This window comes from Elephantulus edwardii, unplaced genomic scaffold (assembly GCF_000299155.1).
Source record: "Elephantulus edwardii isolate Elephantulus edwardi_28Jun2011 unplaced genomic scaffold, EleEdw1.0 scaffold00032, whole genome shotgun sequence".
Taxonomy (NCBI): Eukaryota; Metazoa; Chordata; class Mammalia; order Macroscelidea; family Macroscelididae; genus Elephantulus; species Elephantulus edwardii.
In genome coordinates, this window is record NW_006399782.1 from 3,251,939 (window position 1) to 3,269,478 (window position 17,540).

A 17,540-nucleotide genomic window follows, 5' to 3' on the forward strand; every position below is an offset into this window, starting at 1 on the left:
AAAAGGGACGCTGTGGGTTTCAGGGTGAAGATCTTCTCTCACTACTCTAAAGGGCCCCTTTGGCAGTAGGAAACACATAGACTATTATGGAGATAAAAAAATCAATATTTTTAAAAGCCTATAAATGCACAGAGGAGAAAGTGTAAGAAAAATCTAACAAAATATTAAGAGTACTTCTTACTTGCTATTGAGATTTTGGGTCACACTTTTTTTACATTTTTTTCAAGATTTTTAACAAAAATATATTGTATAATCAGAAGAAAAAAATATCTTTTTTGTTATTGTTGTCTTCTAAAACTGGGACTACATTCCCATCGACATTGCCAAGAACAAGTTTCTTTTTTGCGCTAGGAAACCAGAAAATTCTTTCACTTCTCCTATTCAGCTGAGAAAATTTAGTACCTCATAAAAGTAATCCAGATTTTTGTGTAGAAGAAAATAGATTATCGGATATTCCTTGCTTGTAGAAAGTAGTTGAGATTTCAGCTGTCAATATAAAAGAGCTACTTCTAAGAATATTATCATGATGTTATAGCTTCCCTGGGGCCTTGAGTGACTAAAAAAATAAATGCAATTCACACCCCATACATAGCACATGCCTACAGAGCACAGCGATCTGACCAGCATGAATCACTGGAGCCCTTCCCCCCACTCCCAGGGTACAAACAACACCCAGAATAGTTTCCTGATGACACAGCAGCCAGAAGCTTCTGAAACCCTTAATCTTTGGGAGGAAATGAGAGGGAATAACAAGTCCTTGACACAGACTTTTAATTTTTGGACCTAAACAAAGCACAAGAGAACAGCAGTGAGTACGCCTGGATCTTCTGCATTTGATTCTTCCTGTTACAACCTACAGCTGCTTTGTGCTGTGGGCATCCAGCAGATGTGGCTGCTTTGCTCTGTTTACACGTATTACCATTACTGCTATATTTTCAGTGTAATGACGGGGTGCTTTATCATTCAAGTATTTCACTTTCAAAAACTGTACTAAGATCTGTTACTCTGTGCCTGCCAGGCAAGTTTTATTTGTGCATCTCAATGGCTTTACTATTTCATCATGGGACAGTTCCTTTATAGTACCAGAGAGTGAAAATGACTTCTCTCATATGATTAAGTGACTATTCTAAATGATAATATAAAATCAGTAGTAGAGCCACTTTTACTATTAAGACCTGAGAGTCAGGGCTTCACCCATTAAATGGCAGCACCACTAATCCAGTCAGTAGCTGTTTTGGTCATCGGCCCGGGAAACTTATATTGAGCTTTTGTAAAACAAATTGGCATGATTCCCAAGTTTCTGGCCTGGAGACTCAGGAGTTGGCAATGCTATAAGTCAGTATAGGAAATAGCAAGAGGAAGGAAAGTCTCATGAGAGAAAACAATTTCATTTTGGTTATGTCGCTTGGCCTATATGTAGGACAGTCAACCCGAGGATAATGCAGAGCAGGCTGCCAGTCTTGGGGATAGGCAGAAATGTGTGAGCTGGGCAATGGGGAGTCCCTGGTGTATGGGAGACAGTTAAATACACACACAGGTGAATTATACTTAAGGAAAACGAAGAGAGTGAAAAAAGGACATAGGACCCTCCCTCCAAAAAAAAACTCCAATAAGTTGCCATCAAGTCAATTTCAACTTACGGTGACCCTGCAAGGCAAGTGCATAACTGCACCACGGAGTTTCTGCAATCTTTACAGAAGCAGGCAGCCATAGATTTCACCATGGAACAACTATGAGTTTGAACCGCCAGCCTTTTCAGCAGCTGTCATTTAACCACTGTGCCAACAGGATTCCTCCCTGTCAGATTAAAAAAATCCAAGAGATTCCAGGCACAGAAGGTGAGGAGTGGTCCTTGAGATGGGAGAAAGCCTCAATGACACCAGAAGCAAAAAATTCAGACAAGTATATGACAGTGGTCAACAATAATAAATATGGACAAAGTTCAAAGGGAAAAAGTCTACTGGCTGTGATTTTACTTAAACTGCAGCAGGAAGATCATCAGTGAGAATGGTAGAAATCAAAACAAAGTAAGTTAATTTCTTTGTTTTGTAAATTCTAATGGTCATAATTATGTTGTTTATAGATTACATCAAATAAGAAACTTAAAAAAAAAAAGGTAAAGATTGTATTGCCCACCCAAAAGCTGACAGTCTGAATCTACCAGCTGCTCAACAGCAGAAAGGTGGGCAAATCACAGCCGCAGAAAACCCACTCTGAGGGTAAGCAGTAAGTCGATTCTGACTCAGTGGTGGTGGATCACAGTAGCCACTTTCTGTGCGCTATCAACTGGTATTTCCAATAGCTGCACACTATTCCTGAAAGCTGGACAAAGACTAAGGAAGATCAAAGAAGGAAATGCTTTTAAATGATGGTGCTGCTAAAGGATACTGAATTCACTATGGACTGCCAAAAGAACAAAGTCCTGGAAGAAGGGCAGCTTAGAAGTGAGGACCCTGCTCCTTAGAAGTGAGGACACGGAGACTTCTCGTCACTTAGAAGGGCTATGTCAGCAGGAAAGTCCAGTTCCCAGTGGGCCACTGAAAAACAGGAAGGCCAGTGACGTGGACGGACATGGTAACTGCACCAAAGTGCTCAGGCCCAGCAGGGATGTGAGGATGGCACAAGATTAGGGTTCATTATTTTTTTAAGTTTTCACTTTTTTATTATTATTTTTATTATTATTAATTTTAATGAAAATTTAGAAAGACTTTAGATTTCCATTCACTCATTGTTGCACTTTTCTCCCTGCCCCCCCAGTTCACTCTTTTCTTTGAAAAGTAAAAGAAAATGTCTTTCATTGTTATGCAATCCCTCCCCCCTAGGCTACGTTTTGTTCTGTTGTCCACAGGGTTTCTGTGTTGAAGCTGATTTCACGGTACCTAATAGCAACATTACTGATTTGAAGATAGTGGCAACACAAATCTAAATTTAAGGACTAAAATTAAAATGCTAATTCAAAGAGAATCAGGAACAGAACTCATGATTTGTGTTAGGAAGAAATATTTATTCCAATGATCCTCAAAACTGAAGAAATAATTCTCACTGCATCACAATGGCTTCCAGGCTAAAGAATTTTCTCAAAGGAAAGTACATTTAATGAAACTGAGTACATAGAGTCTCACCTTCCTATTTTGCAGAAATAATTCCTAGATGAACATCAGACATCAATTCACATTTTTACCTCAGCTCTTTTACTTCATTTAGTCTATATATTTCTGAAATAGCATGGTTTAAAATAAAAAAATAAGATTCAGAAGAAAGGGATTTCTGACTGTAGTAAGTTAACAAATGTTTCCTTAAAATGTCCCCATCCTAATCCACAGAACCTATAAATATTAGCTTACATGGCAAAAGAAACTTTACAATGTGATTAAAGATCTTAAAATTGGGAAGATTATACTGGATTATCCAGGTAGACTCAATGAAATTATACAGTTCTTTATAAAAGGGAGGAAGAAAATCAGAGGGACAGAAGGCCGCAGACTTTGAAGATATAAGGTCACAAGTCATGGAATTCAAGGAATATATTCTAGAAGCTAAAGTCAGCAAGGAAGCAGATTTTCCCCTAGCATCTCCTCGGAAAGGCAGCCCTGTCAACCCTTAGTTTTGGCCTAGTAAAACCCATATCAGACATCTGACATCTAAAACTAATATGATAATATTAGTTATACTATAAATAATAAATTTTAATTTTAAGCAATGAAGTTTATGGTCATTTGCTCCAGTAGAAACAGGAAATTAATAAATTGACTAAGCATCTTGTGGCTGATTTGACATCCTACCTAGCCATTAATTCAGGCCATTAACATCTACAGTATATCAAGGATTTAGCAAAATGCTCTGGATTAAAAGGAAAAAAAAATAGACTAAGACATTGGTCTACCCATAAGGGATGACAGTCTAGTAGACTTCCTCTTTCTGTTAACCAACTTAATGCAGTTATTTTTTTCTAACATGTGATTCAACCAATTTGTAAAAAAACACCAAACAACCAACCAACAAAAGCAGAATTCTGAATACCTGGTCATGGATGAGTCCATGATAGAGGATGCTCTGCATGTCCCTGCAAAGCCGTTCCAGGCCACCATACTTGGACCAGACGTTGGGGCTATTGGTTGACACCAAACCTTCAACTGTAGACTTCAAATTACCCAGTAACTGCCAGTGTTCTCGCCTGTAAGGTATCAATTATATCAATAGTTAGTTAACTTTGTTGTAGCTGATTCTGGGCATATGAAAACCAAGCCTAAACCAAGAAGCTCCCTATCCCACGTTTTAAGATTCCAGCTTCTGTTAATTCAACACTAAAAGGCCTAAATCTCAACTCTGAGAGAACTGTTATTGATATTACGTGCTGTCAAGTCAAAAGTGACTTATAGCAAATTCAGAACCTCTGAGTTTTACAGAGGCTGTAAATTATATGGGAGGAGACTGTCCATCTTCCTCCTGAGGAGCAGCTGGTGAATTTGAACTGCCTGCCTTTGGGCTGATAGTGGAATTCTCTATCCACTAGGCCACCAGAGCTTGCCACTGAGAACGATTGCTATTGCTGTATACTGTCGAATTAAAACCTACCCATAGCTAGCCCTTCAGAGGGTTTTCAAAAGCTGTAAATAGCATGGGAAAGAGTTCCCATCTTCTCCCACAAAGTAGCTGGTGGATTCGAACAACATACCTTTGCCTTGGTAACACAATTCCTTACCACTGAGCCACCAGAGGATTAGATCAGCAAACAAGCACTAATTTGTAAGAGATTGAGATTTGCATAGCACTTTATGCTTTGTAGAGTGATATTCTTCTACACTATCATTAAATTCCTGAAAAATAGTCTACAGCCCTGTGCCAAAGGGACTTGGCGGTGCAATGATTAAATGTTTAGCTGCTGGTAGTCTGAACCCATACAGAGGCACCAAACCTAGTCATCTGGTGCCATAATGATTAAGACAAAAAAACAACCCTAACAGGCAGTTCCACTCTGTTGCATTCCATTTCTGGACAATCAGAATACATGGTTGATGAGACAGAACCAGAAAGGTTTTGCCCAACTAATAAACAAAAAAGGTAAAAACCTACTTTTTATTCACTTACAGGCACATCTTGCTGATATATCTTCTGCTTATTTCTAGGCAGGTCAATAAAGCAAATATCCTAATCAACCGAATCACACACATTTGTTTCCCAGTGTACAGAAAAGTATAGTTTGCACCACAAGAAGATAAAGTTAAGCAACCTAGTTGAAATATGGGCACAGGATATGAACAGACACTTCACCAACCAAGACATTCAGATGGCCAACAAGAACATGAGAAATGTTCAAAATCCCTAGCTCTAAGAGAGATGCAAATCAAAACAACTATAAGATATCATCTCACCCCAGTCAGAATAGCAAAATTTAACAGAACAGCAAACAACAAATGCTGGTGAAGTTGTGGAGAAACTGGAACCCTTATTCACTGTTGGTGGGAGTGTAAAATGATGCAACCACTATGGAAGGCAGTAAGGTACTTTCTCAAAAAGTTACAAAAAGAAATATCATTAGACCCAGCAATTCCACTACTGGGAATATACCCTAAAAAAACTAAAACTGCCATGCAAGCAGATATATGAACACCCATGTTTACTGTGGCTTTGTTCACAATAGCAAAAAGTTGGAAACAACGCAAGTGCCCATCAAAAAACAAATGGACTGAGAAGCTCTGGTATATTCACACAATAGATTACTATGCTGCATTGAAAAACAAGGAACTCATAAAATATTATACAAAATGGGTGACCCTGGAGGACATTATGCTGAGTGAAATACCACAGTTACTAAAGGACAAATTCTGCATAGTGCCACTGTTGTAAAGTGGGACTGACATCTGGGTTGGGGGGAAACTATGAGGAGATAAATAATATATACTGCATTGAAACAGACAAGGGAGAGAACAGTTTAGGAAGAATATATGTATATGCCAGAATGACAATAAGTATTATTATCATGACAAAAGCCCAGAATGAAAGCTGCATAGTGGAGTGGACAGGGGGTGGGAGGATTGTATAACAATGAAAGATTTTTTTTTAACTTTTCAAAGAGAAAAGCAAACTGGGGAGGGAGGAAAGTGTGCAACAGTGAATGAAGGGAAACCCAAAGTCTCTGTAAATTTTCATTAAAATAAAAAAAAAGGAAAAATGTTTGGTTTACACTAGACTGCAGTCTATTAAGTGTGCAACATTATTATAAAAAAGTATGAAAAGCTGGTACGCAAGGTACGCCTGCATTTCCAAGCACTAAGTAAACAGTGAAACGAAGGCTAGAAAATGCTTTCTACACAGATCCCTATACAAATATTACGAAGAATACAAATTATTCATGCTTTCTTTTCCTTCCCTACCTGATTTTTCTGAGCTAAAATTAACTGTTTGTTTGTATAAATTTATACTGAGCCACTCTAAAACATGCTCCCAAATGAGTCAATTATTGGCGTATGCTCCTAGACCACTTAAAACACTGTAGGGGGAAAGTCTGAAATTTGTTGCTCTAGGTGCTCTTCAAAGTTCCTTCAGAATATCCAGACTGACAAAATCACAAAACCAACTATAGCAAATGAAAAGAGCTGGGTATTTAAGAAAAACATTGAAGAGGTGAGGTGTTAAACTCCTCAATGACCTTAATAACTAATTTGCACATTTTTTTTCTTGGTCTATCATTTATTCCTACTTCTTTCCTCTTTTCCAAGTGTGGTAGGGGGTTTAGTGTTCAAAATTACTTTCCTAGGCCATTGATTTCCGCCATTTGATTGAGGATGAATATAAGCAAATATGGTGTGAAGACTACCATGATGGGAACTGTTAGTTTTGTCATCCTACTAGGTTTAAATTGAGCAGGTTTAGCTGAAGCAGATGAGAATCTCACTACTTGCAAGGGAGAAGAAGCAGAGTATACAGTGTGTATCCTCTGGGGCCAGAGATTCCTGCACACATCAGACCAGGATCCTCATGAGAGCAATAGTAGCAGCAATGAAGAACTAGTGACTGGCATGACTGAGAGCTGAATGAAGAACGCTGCCCCAAGGAGCAAGAGCCAGGGGTCCTCACCCAAGCTTACTAGAGGACCAGGAGGAGACGTCACACTTGGCAGGACTAAGAGTTCTATAACACTGGCATAAAGACGCAAGGCTGGTGGTTGAAGGGCCCACAAACACACTTGAGAAGCTTTCCTCATTGAAGAATTGCATCCTGTTTCCAACCTAACTAGTAACCTGTGAACTGGCTCACATGGAACCATATCAGGAAGTAGCATACAATCAAGAATAAATGGTAAAGAAGGAAGAGGTTCAGCTGCACTGAAGGCATTGGCAAAAAAAAAAAAAATAAGGAATCCAATTGACATTGTGACATTAGCCTGAAAGCTGGCCTTTCTTTATCCATTAGCTGCTTGTGGTCTTCAGCTACCTTAACTACAGGCACAGGGTCTTGCAAATCGGCATCAGCTGTGGGACTGGGATAAGTGAAGGAGTGCTTCCCACACAGAGCAGCAAGACTTCAGGCAAGAAAGACTTGAAGCAAGACTTTAGGTGAGCAAGGCTTGGGGTGGCAAGACCCTGGTGAGAATGAGACCCTGTTGGTGGAGAGATTGTGGCATTGCTATGGACAAACAGTGGCAAGGTGTGACCTGAGGAATCTTGCATTTCTAGTGGCCATAGCTGGATTTTGCTGTTCTTGCCCTTGATAATGGAAAGAAAACCTGCTTGCTGAATTGAAACAGGAGCCTGGATTGTGTTGTACCTTGGACTGCTGAGATAAAACCTGAACTTACTTTGGGTGATATTGTGATATTCTTTGCCTCCTCCACTCTCCAACTTACTTCCCTAGTAAACCTATTGTTGGTACCATAACTGTGAGTCAGTAATGAATTAAAGAACTTCTTGCTATTTGGTGAGGCTCTACAGGTACCATAGGGCTGAGCTACAGGCTCCTGATCTGCTATATGCTCTAGGGCAGTGAGGGGCTGTGAAATTTTTACTCTCTTTAGCCCTTTCAGAGGTATGCTTCTGGTCCTGTGCCCCTATGTCCTGTTTTTCCTCTTTTTTAGACAGACATGTTTCAATAAACAGATAGAGCCCTATTTGTGCTCACCAGGCTATGCCAGGAAATTTGGAAGACAGCTATCCGACCAACTGCCTGGAAGAGATCCCTATTTTTTCTCATTTCAAAAAAAGAAGGTGGTCCAAGAGCCTACTGAGATTCTCTAATAACATCACTAATCTCACATGCAAGCAAAATATTGCTGAAGATTATCCCAGAACAGAAAGAACAGTGTATTTACTAAGAACTTCCAGATGGGTTTAGAAAAGGAATTGGCACCAGAGAGAATACTGATGATGTCAAATGTCTATTTGAGTTTTATTGACTATGCAAAGTCATTTAATTATATAGATCATAACAAATTAAGGCTAACATTAAGAATGGGAATCCCATAGTGTTGTGACCTGTTTTAAAAATAAAGTATCTTGACATAAAAAAAAAAAAAGAATGGGAATCCCAGGACACATAATTGTTCTCATGTGAAACCTACACCTGGACCGAAAAAGCTATTGTCTGAAAACAGCAAGGGACAGTGCATGCTTCAAAATTAAGAGAGATGAGCATCCTTTTTCCATACCTATTCAATCTCTATGTTGAGAAATCATTTGAGAAGCTGGACTTTATGAAGAAGAGTATGGCATCAGGATTGGAAGAAGATACATCAACCACCTACATGGTGGAGATGACACAACATTGCTTGCTAAAAGTGATGAAAGCTTCAAATGCTTGCTGCAGAAGATCAAAAACTACAGTCTTCAATGTGGAATACATCTCAACATCAAGAAAATAAAATTCCTCACCACTGGGCCAATAGACAACTTCATTATAAATGAAGATTGAAGTTTTCAACAATTTCATCTTACTTGGATCCACAATCAACATGCATGGTAGCAGCAGTCAGAAAATCAAATGCTATGTTGAATTTCAGAATTCTGCTGTCAAGAACCTCACCTCCAAAGCGCTAAAAAGTAATGTCAGGTTAAAGATAAAGGTGTGCACCTCATCCAAGCCAAGGTCTTTTTAAATATTTGCCATGCATCTGAAAGTTGGATTGTTGTTTGTTGTTATGTGCCATTGAGTAGCTTGTGACTCATAGCAACCCTATGTACAACAGCCCTGAAACCTACTCTATCCTGTGTCAACTTCACTGTCTCTGACACACCTACCCTCATTCCTCAGTCACTGTATCAGTCCATTTTATCAAAGGTCTCCCTCTCTTTCCACGTCCGTCTGCTCTTCCAAGCATGAAGTCCCTCTCCATGGACCGGTCCCCCCTTGCAACACGCTCAAAGTATGTCAGACAAAGCCTCCGAATTCTTGCCTCCAAGGAGCAGCCTGGCTTCACCCTCTTTAGGATGAACCTGTTTGTTCTCCTGACAGTCCACAAGTCAAAGGCATCAATTCTCTTTCTATCATCCCTAGTTATTGTCCGTCCACCTCTCTGATGCATAGTAAGTAACTACGAAGACTATGGCCTGGATCAGGTGCACCTTAGTTTCCAGACTGGCATGGTTGCTCTTCAATACTCTGGAGAGGTCCCTGACAGCTGACTTTCCCAGTGCAATTTGTCTCTTGATTTCCTGGCTGCTGGTACCAAGAATGTTGATTATGGAGCCAAGCAAATTGAAGCTGTTAACAATCTCAGTCTCTTCACCATCTATCATAATACTGCCAATCAGTCCAATGGTGAGAATCTTTGTTTTCTTGATGCTGAGCTTCAATCCATATTGAAGGTTTCAATCCTTGATCTTCTGCAGCAAGCACTTCAGGTCCTCCTCAATTCTAGCAAGCACAATTGTGTCATCTGTATAATGTAGGTTGTTGATGAGTCTTCTTCCAATCCTGGTGCCAAATTCCTCCTCATACAGCCCAGCCTCCCAGATGATCTGTTCTGCAGATAGATTGAAAAGGTATGGAGACAGAATATATCCTTGGCATACACCTTTCCCGATTTACAACCATACAGTGACTCTTTGCTTTGTTCTGATGACGGCCTCCTGATCCAACTATAGGTTTCACATAAGCACAATCAAATATTCTGGGATTCCCATTCTTCTCAGAGGCAGGCATAGTTTATTGTGATCCACACAGTCAAATGCCTTTGCATAGTCAATGAAACACAGACACTCCTCTGGTACTCCCTGCTTTCAGCCAAGCTCCATTTAACATTAGCTATAATATCTCTAGTACAATGGCCTCTTCTTTTTTTTTTTTTTTTGGTGTGCCCAAATTTATTGAAAATATTACAGCACAGCAAACAGGCTCAAACGGCTCCACGTGGTGTTTTGAAATTCATCCCAACTGTGGGCTGAGTGACCTGGAGGTTGGACAGACTGCCAAAGTCCAAGAGTTTCAGCATTTCCTTAGTATCAGGATCTACTTCAATGATCTCCTGATCCAGGGCTGAAACCTCTGGTACATAATTATCTCTCCTTTCTCTCTCCTCTCACAGGCCCTCTCTGAATCCGCTTCATCAGATGTGTGACATAGCCTGCTATCTTGTTCCGGAGTTTCTTGCTGGGAATAATGGCGATCTCCTCGCACACACGCTTGTTCGTGTGGAAGTCATTACCCAGGCGCGTGTAGTATTTCTCAATGATGACCCGGGCCTCCTTCTTCACGCTTTTGGTGCAAACGCGGCCCATGTTGGCGGGTCCTTGGTGAAAGAGGAACTAGTAATGGCCTCTTCTTAACCCAGCCTGTATGTCTGGCAGTTCTCTGTTGATATACTGCTCCAGTCATTTTTGGATAATTTTCAGCAGAATTTTGCTTGCATGTGATATTAATTATATTGTTCGATGATGTCTTTGAGTTGAGGTGTCAGAAAAAGAGTACTGAATATCTCATATGCTGTCAAAAGAACAAACAAATTCATCTTGGAGAAAGTACAACCTGGGTGCTCCTTTGAGGCAAGGATGGTGAACTTCATCACACATATTTTGGGCATGCTGTTAAGAGGGGCCAGTTTGTGGAAAAGGACATTATGCTTGGAAAAGTGGAAAGTCAGGGAAAGAGAGGAAAATCCTCAACAACATGGTCTGACACAATGATGGTTACAATGGTTACAAGTATATCCGAGATGATGAGGATGGCACAGGAAAGGGCAAGGTTCAAATCTGTTGTCCACAGAATACAAGTCACAGTTGACTCCATGGCACCTAATAACAACTACAACAATTTCCCTAATAAACTCCCTACATGTGAGCATGGTTGTGTGAGTTCTATGTGGCCACTGTAATGGATTAGTGGACTCAGTGAACACCCTTAGGAGGGGCAGTTATTGTTAGAATTGGAGGGAGTAGGTGTGGAGAACACGGGGGAGGAGGCAGGAGGGAGGAGAGCATGTTTGGTCTCAAAGGAATTCCTTTTTTGCTGTGGGTGTTGTTCATGGAGATTGTTCACCCTTGTAAGACCAGTACAGCTAAGATGTGGCCAACTCCATACCACCAGGAAGACCCCCACAACAAGATGGATTGACATAATGACTGTAGCAATGGGATCAAGAGTGTTCAAAATGATGAGGATGACACAGGATAGGACAGGATTCAGGTCCGCTGTTCACTGGGTCACTATGAGTCATACTTACATGGTGTAACAACAACAGGAATAGGAATGATAATTATTTCTTGAGAGACTTTACATCATAACAATTTAAATCATATAAGTATCTATGGGAATGGGAATGTTTCAAATTAGAACATTTCTATCATCACCCAAAGCTAACCTCTTTTGTAATTTTCTCAGTCTTTTTATCTTATTCATGAGTGGAGTAAAGTTAAGCAAATAAAATCCACAAAGAGAAGAAAATTAATGAAGTCAGTTGTGGTATAAGAGTGACATCTGAAAAGGAAAGTCCCTACTTTTGGTTTTCTTCTCTGAAAGTTTATTTAAACTAAGAGACGGCAGGCTTTCTTAACTTGATACCATTAAATATTTGAGTCATCAGGCTTCCCCTGTTCTATTGTTCTATTTCTGTAGTAGTTGTGAGAGAAATCTCAAAATAACCAAAAAGTATACAGGGCTAAGTTAAGTCACTAAAATGATATTGCTCTATTGTGAGAAATTACCATCACAGAGACCAAATGAATGCCAAATTTTCCATCTGTCTCTCTCCTCTTTCGTTCTAACCCTCCCTCATCCATGCCTCCCTGAGTTAACTAACCTCTGGCCTGATCTTACTGACATAATTTTTACATTCTGACACACAGGTCTTACGTTCCAACAAGTTACAATGAAGTCTTTCAGATCTGAGACCCAGTCCAGACCATCAGGTAATTCTGGATATTTGTGTTCTAATTCATTCAGTATTGATTTTACAGCTTAAATGTGAAGTAACATCATGCTAGATCCCAAAGAATGTGAAAATCCTAGAGCATTCAAATTCTAACAAGTTCCTCAGGACAAAGCTAAAGAATTTCCCTTACCAAATAGAGTACCCTTGAGATACTAAAGCTTCAAGAGAATTTGGTCCTTTTTCTATTTTTGTTCAAAATTATACTGGCATATGATCACATAGAAGAAAAGTTGAGTGAAAAAAATAATAAAGCTGGTCTGTTTAACATCTTCACTACTTAGGATATCATTATCATTTTCAGTGATTGAAAATATTAAGTTCTTTAAATCTATATACAATGGTTATATTACTCTATTCAAACTTTGAGCTCAGATTAAAATAAATAGATCATCAAAGAGAAATCAAATACCTCATCCCCTTCTTTATTCATACTTCAGCAGCTTAGGCCAGCCTTTCCTAGGTTAAGTCTATTTAGTACTTATTAGTACATGGACGGTATCATTCTGGGTTCACATGCAAACTTTATCTTGGCACAGACAGGGCCTTTGAGTTCAAAGCAGTTCCTTGTAGAACCACTTTTGCAAGTACACACAGTGCTTTCCTTTAGTTACCATATATTACAATCAAGTTTTTCTAACATTCTCATATTGTGCCAAAGAGGACTCAGACCTGGGTGGCAATAAGCAATATAACCCATTCCTACCCAAAGCATTTTCTTCAAGAGTAAAGCCAAAATAAGGTTCCACCTCTTTTCTTCTGGGAGGATTCTGATCACATTCCTCTTGTTTCATTTGTTTTGGGGGTTAGTTTTTGTTTCAAGCAGAAAATGACATAGTAGGAGGAAAATATGCATAGAATAATTATTAAGTGGAAACTTGATTATTTATGCTTTTCCCCTCAAGCTGGGGGGAGAGGGTAAGGTGGTAAATCTGAACTGACTCAGAGCTGACCCTCCAACAAATTTTCAGAGGCTATAAATTCATACAAGAGGAGGAGCTGCTGAATTCAAACTTCCTTTGGGTTTGCAGCACAACTTCTTATTACCATTTAGTCCACCAGAGCCGAGGTACTATTTAGACTGGCTTTAAATTATATTGTGATAGTTGTACGGAATATAAATGTGCTCAAGATTCCATGATTATATTAAAAAGTACTATCTTTAAAAAAATAAAAATAAAGAACTTTCTCTTTTTCATAACTTAAGTGACTCAACACACTTTTCTGGGGTGAAGGAGCAATCACTTTTTGTTCTTTTTAAAAAAATATTTTGAGGGAGTTTAAAATTCATTTTGGTCTTTCATTTAGATGTTTAGTTTTATAACATTAATTGCTATTGATGAATATAATTAACTAATTACAAGGTCAATTCAACTCCTTATTTATGCCTTTCCCTTCCTTCAACTTATTATTTCTTCATTTTCATTATCCTCTCCCTCCCCCTACATTTCTTCTTTAAAGAGTAACAAAAATTGCTTTAAGTAATCCTCATAAGGATCCCTAAGGAAAAAGTTTCCCTAACTCTTGGAAAGTCTGTCCACTTGGAAATTGTAAGCTTACTAAACCATAATAAGAAAGAACATTCAAAGTTCAAGTGGAAAAGTTACAAACTAATGGAAGCAATATTTTTTTCTTTTTCTATTTGTTTTTTATTTTTAACTCCACCACTTGTCTGTCAGTTTGTTGTCTGTGTGCTACTGAATGGAATTTATAGTAACAATATTTCAAGTACCATCTGGATAATTCTTGCTAAGCAAGTTTTAGTGGATGTTGCAAACAAGAAAAGAGTAGGAAGAAAGGCCTGGAAATCTGCTTCTAGAATAGTCAGCCAGAGAAAACTTGCTACTGTCAAGAAAGGAGAGAAGCAGAAAGTGCACACAGTATATCCCATGGACCACAGATTCCTACAAGGGACAGACCAAGACCTAGACCAGAGCAGCAGCAGCAAAGGAGGTAGAGAACTAGGGGCCCATGTGAGACAATCTAAACTGGAACTGCTACTCCATGGAACTGGAGCTGAAGGCCTTTGCCCAAGCTTACTGAAGGAATGTGGAGAGGGAAACACCATAGCAGGCAGGACTAAAAGAGCTATGTAACATTGACCCAGAACCAAGAGGCTGACAGCGGGCCTGTGAGCAAATCTGTGAAGTTGTCCTGACAGAAGAATTCTTTCTTCCAACCTGAATTATAACCTTTTAACTTCTCTAATGAACTCCACAATCTGTTGAGTTCTGTGGCCACTGCAACAGATAAGTGGACCCAGTAATAGAATAGCACTGGTTATAAAATGGATAGAAGGCGGCTCAAGGAGCATGAGAAAGTCTAACTTCAAAGGAACTGGTTTTGTGTTATTGATAGGGACTCTTTCCCCTTGTGGAGTTAGTAGAGCTCAGCTTTGTATACATTGTTTTTCACATGGGATATTCCCCCATTTCCTTTACCCACTCCTCCCTCCACCCATAAAACTGTTTGACCCTATGGTTAACCTCTCCCCCATACACCCTACCCTATCCTCACCCCTCTGTTCCTATCCTCCCCACCTTGGATCCTCACACATGTTCTACAATAATAGTCTCATATAGTATTTGTCCTTATGGGACTGGGTTAGTTCACTTAGCATAATGCTCTCTAGTTTATCCCAAGTTAGGTAGTAATTTACAAAATCATTGTTCCTGCATTCTGAATGTACCATAATTTCTCAATCCATTCCATTGTGATTGGACATCTGGGTTGTTTCCACATTCTCGAATGGTGAATAATGCTACTATGACATTGGTGTACAAGTCTTCATTTAGGCCTCATTCTCATTCCAAGCAGTGGAATAGCTGGATCACGTAGAATTTCTATATCCAGCTTTTTTGAGGAAACTCCAAACTGATTTCCAGAGTGGTTATATCATTTTACAATCCCACTAACAATGTATAAGAGTTCTTATCTCGCAACATCCTCTCCAACATTTATTACTTGATGTCCTGTTAAACTTTGCCACTGCTACTGGAGTGAGATGATATCTCATTGTGGTTTTTATTTGCATCCCTCTTATTACCAGTGATTTTTGAGAATTTCTTCACGTGTCTGTTGCCCATCTGAATATCACTCACTCTGAATATCTGAATATCATTTCACACTGTGAAGTCTTTCCATGTCTTTTGCCCTTTTTTTAATTGTGTGATCAGTCTTTTTCTTATGGAGGCCCTGTAGGATTCTGTAAACTTTTGATAAGAGCCCCTTATCTGAGGTGGTATTGCCAAATGTTTTTCCCCCAGTCAGCAGGTTTTCTTTTCACTCTGTTGGAAAATGTTTTTGATGTGCATAGAGATTTTACCTTTAGAAGGTCCTATTTATCAATTTTATCCTCTCCAGACTGTGCATTTCTGGCTGTATTTGGCAATCTCTTTATACCATAGACTAGGCCATCTAAGCTTGATGCCTGTTTGTCTTTGATGAACTTTATGGTTTTGGGCTTTACTCTCAGGTCTCTGATCCACCGTGAGCTGATTTTTGTGTATGGTTTGAGATGTGGATACTGTGTCAGCGGGCTGGCATTCCTTCTTAGTGGCCTTTAACTACATACAATTTCTGTTTTAATTTATCTGAAAGAGCTCTCAGGTCCCATGCATACACAAAAGCAAAGAGTGACTACTATATGACCACTGAGAGAAAGCAGCCATGAAGAGAAAACCTTCAGCACCTGTCCTGTGGTGACTAAGCACTTAACCAGACTCCAGTTTGAAGGCCAGTTGCATGCACCCCCTGATTTGCATAATGCCTCCTTTTGCAAGAGACCCTCACTTTTCCTTCCTAAAAGTGCTAAGTAAACATGAGACCTTCCCCATGCTTTTACCCTAACCTATAAATACTCCCTCAAGACCTCCCTACTTTGAAATAGCATTTTCTAAGATCCTAATCTCTTTCTGCTTTTTACTTGCCATAATTAAAAATAAAATGTGCTGATCTCCATGCCTATTTTCATTCCTTACTAGAATAAAGACAAGGGCCCACTTGGAACCATGGCAGTAATACTCAACTCACAGCTGTCAAGTCAGAACCAACTCATAGCTGACCTCCTCCTCCTTGAGAGTTTAAAATGAGTCCAGGAAAGCCAAAGTACAATCTTGAGTCCATCCACCTTAATGTACAAATCATCTTAAAAGTAGATTCGATGCATTAAATACTAATGACAAAAGACTAGATGAGTTGTAGGATGACATCAAGAGCATCATATAAAAAAAAAGAAAAAGGTTATCCAAAAGACAGGAAAAAAATTTTAAAGACCAAAAGGGATGTCAGAAGAGACTCTGAAACAACCTCTTGAACAAAGAGCAGCTGAAGGTAAGGGAAGACAACGAAGTGAAAGAGCTGGGCAGAAGGTTTCAAAGGGAAGTCTGAGAAGACCAAAGTATTATAATGAATGTGTAAAGACCAGGAGATAGAAAACCAAGAGGAAAAATATGCTTGATTTCTCAAACTGAAGAAAAAGGTCAAGCCTCCAATTGCAATAGTGAAAGAATCTATGGACAAAAACCCCAAATGATTTACAAAAAGCTTCAAAAAAAAGACTTAAGGAATACACAGAGTCACTATACCATAAAGAAATGGCTGAGGTTCAACCATTTCAGGAGGCAGAACGTAATCAAGTACTGATGGTGCAAATGCATTTTAAAGCTGAACAATGAATTTTTTTAAAAAAAAAAAAAACAAGACAAAATCCAAAACCCTCACCCTTCTGGCTCAAATTTTAGTTAAACAATAGACAGCCTAAGTTGCTATATTGTTCTGTGCTGCTGAGGGAGAACTGACTCATCACTGACCCTCCAGTGGGTTTTCAGAGGCTGCAAATCATATAGGAAGAGACCGCTAACCTTTCTTCCATGGAGCAGCTGGCGGAATCTCACCTCTTTGTCTGACAGTGCAACTCCTTACCACCAGACCACTATAAAAGGATCTAATTGACATATTTCAGTTAAAAGATGCTGCCATGGATGTGCTCACCAAATTGTGCCAAGAAATCTGGAAAACGACCACTTGGCCAACTGACTGGAAGAGATCGATATTTGTTCCTATCCCAGAGAAAGGTGACCCAAAAGAATGTGGAAACTACAGAACAATCTCACTGATTTCACATGCAAGCAAGATTTTACTGAAGATTATCCAAAAACAACTGGAACAGCACATCAACAGA

At 39.3% G+C, this 17,540-nt stretch overlaps 1 protein-coding gene across 1 annotated transcript in view; it reads right to left on the minus strand.

Annotated features, from left to right (window-relative positions):
* KIAA0226 (KIAA0226 ortholog) overlaps positions 1-17,540 on the minus strand; it is a 118,025-nt gene that overhangs the window by 43,293 nt on the left and 57,192 nt on the right. The window contains exon 2 of the mRNA XM_006884205.1: positions 4,021-4,174. Coding sequence (XP_006884267.1) covers positions 4,021-4,174 — 154 coding nt within the window. The remainder of the gene's footprint in view (positions 1-4,020; positions 4,175-17,540) is intronic.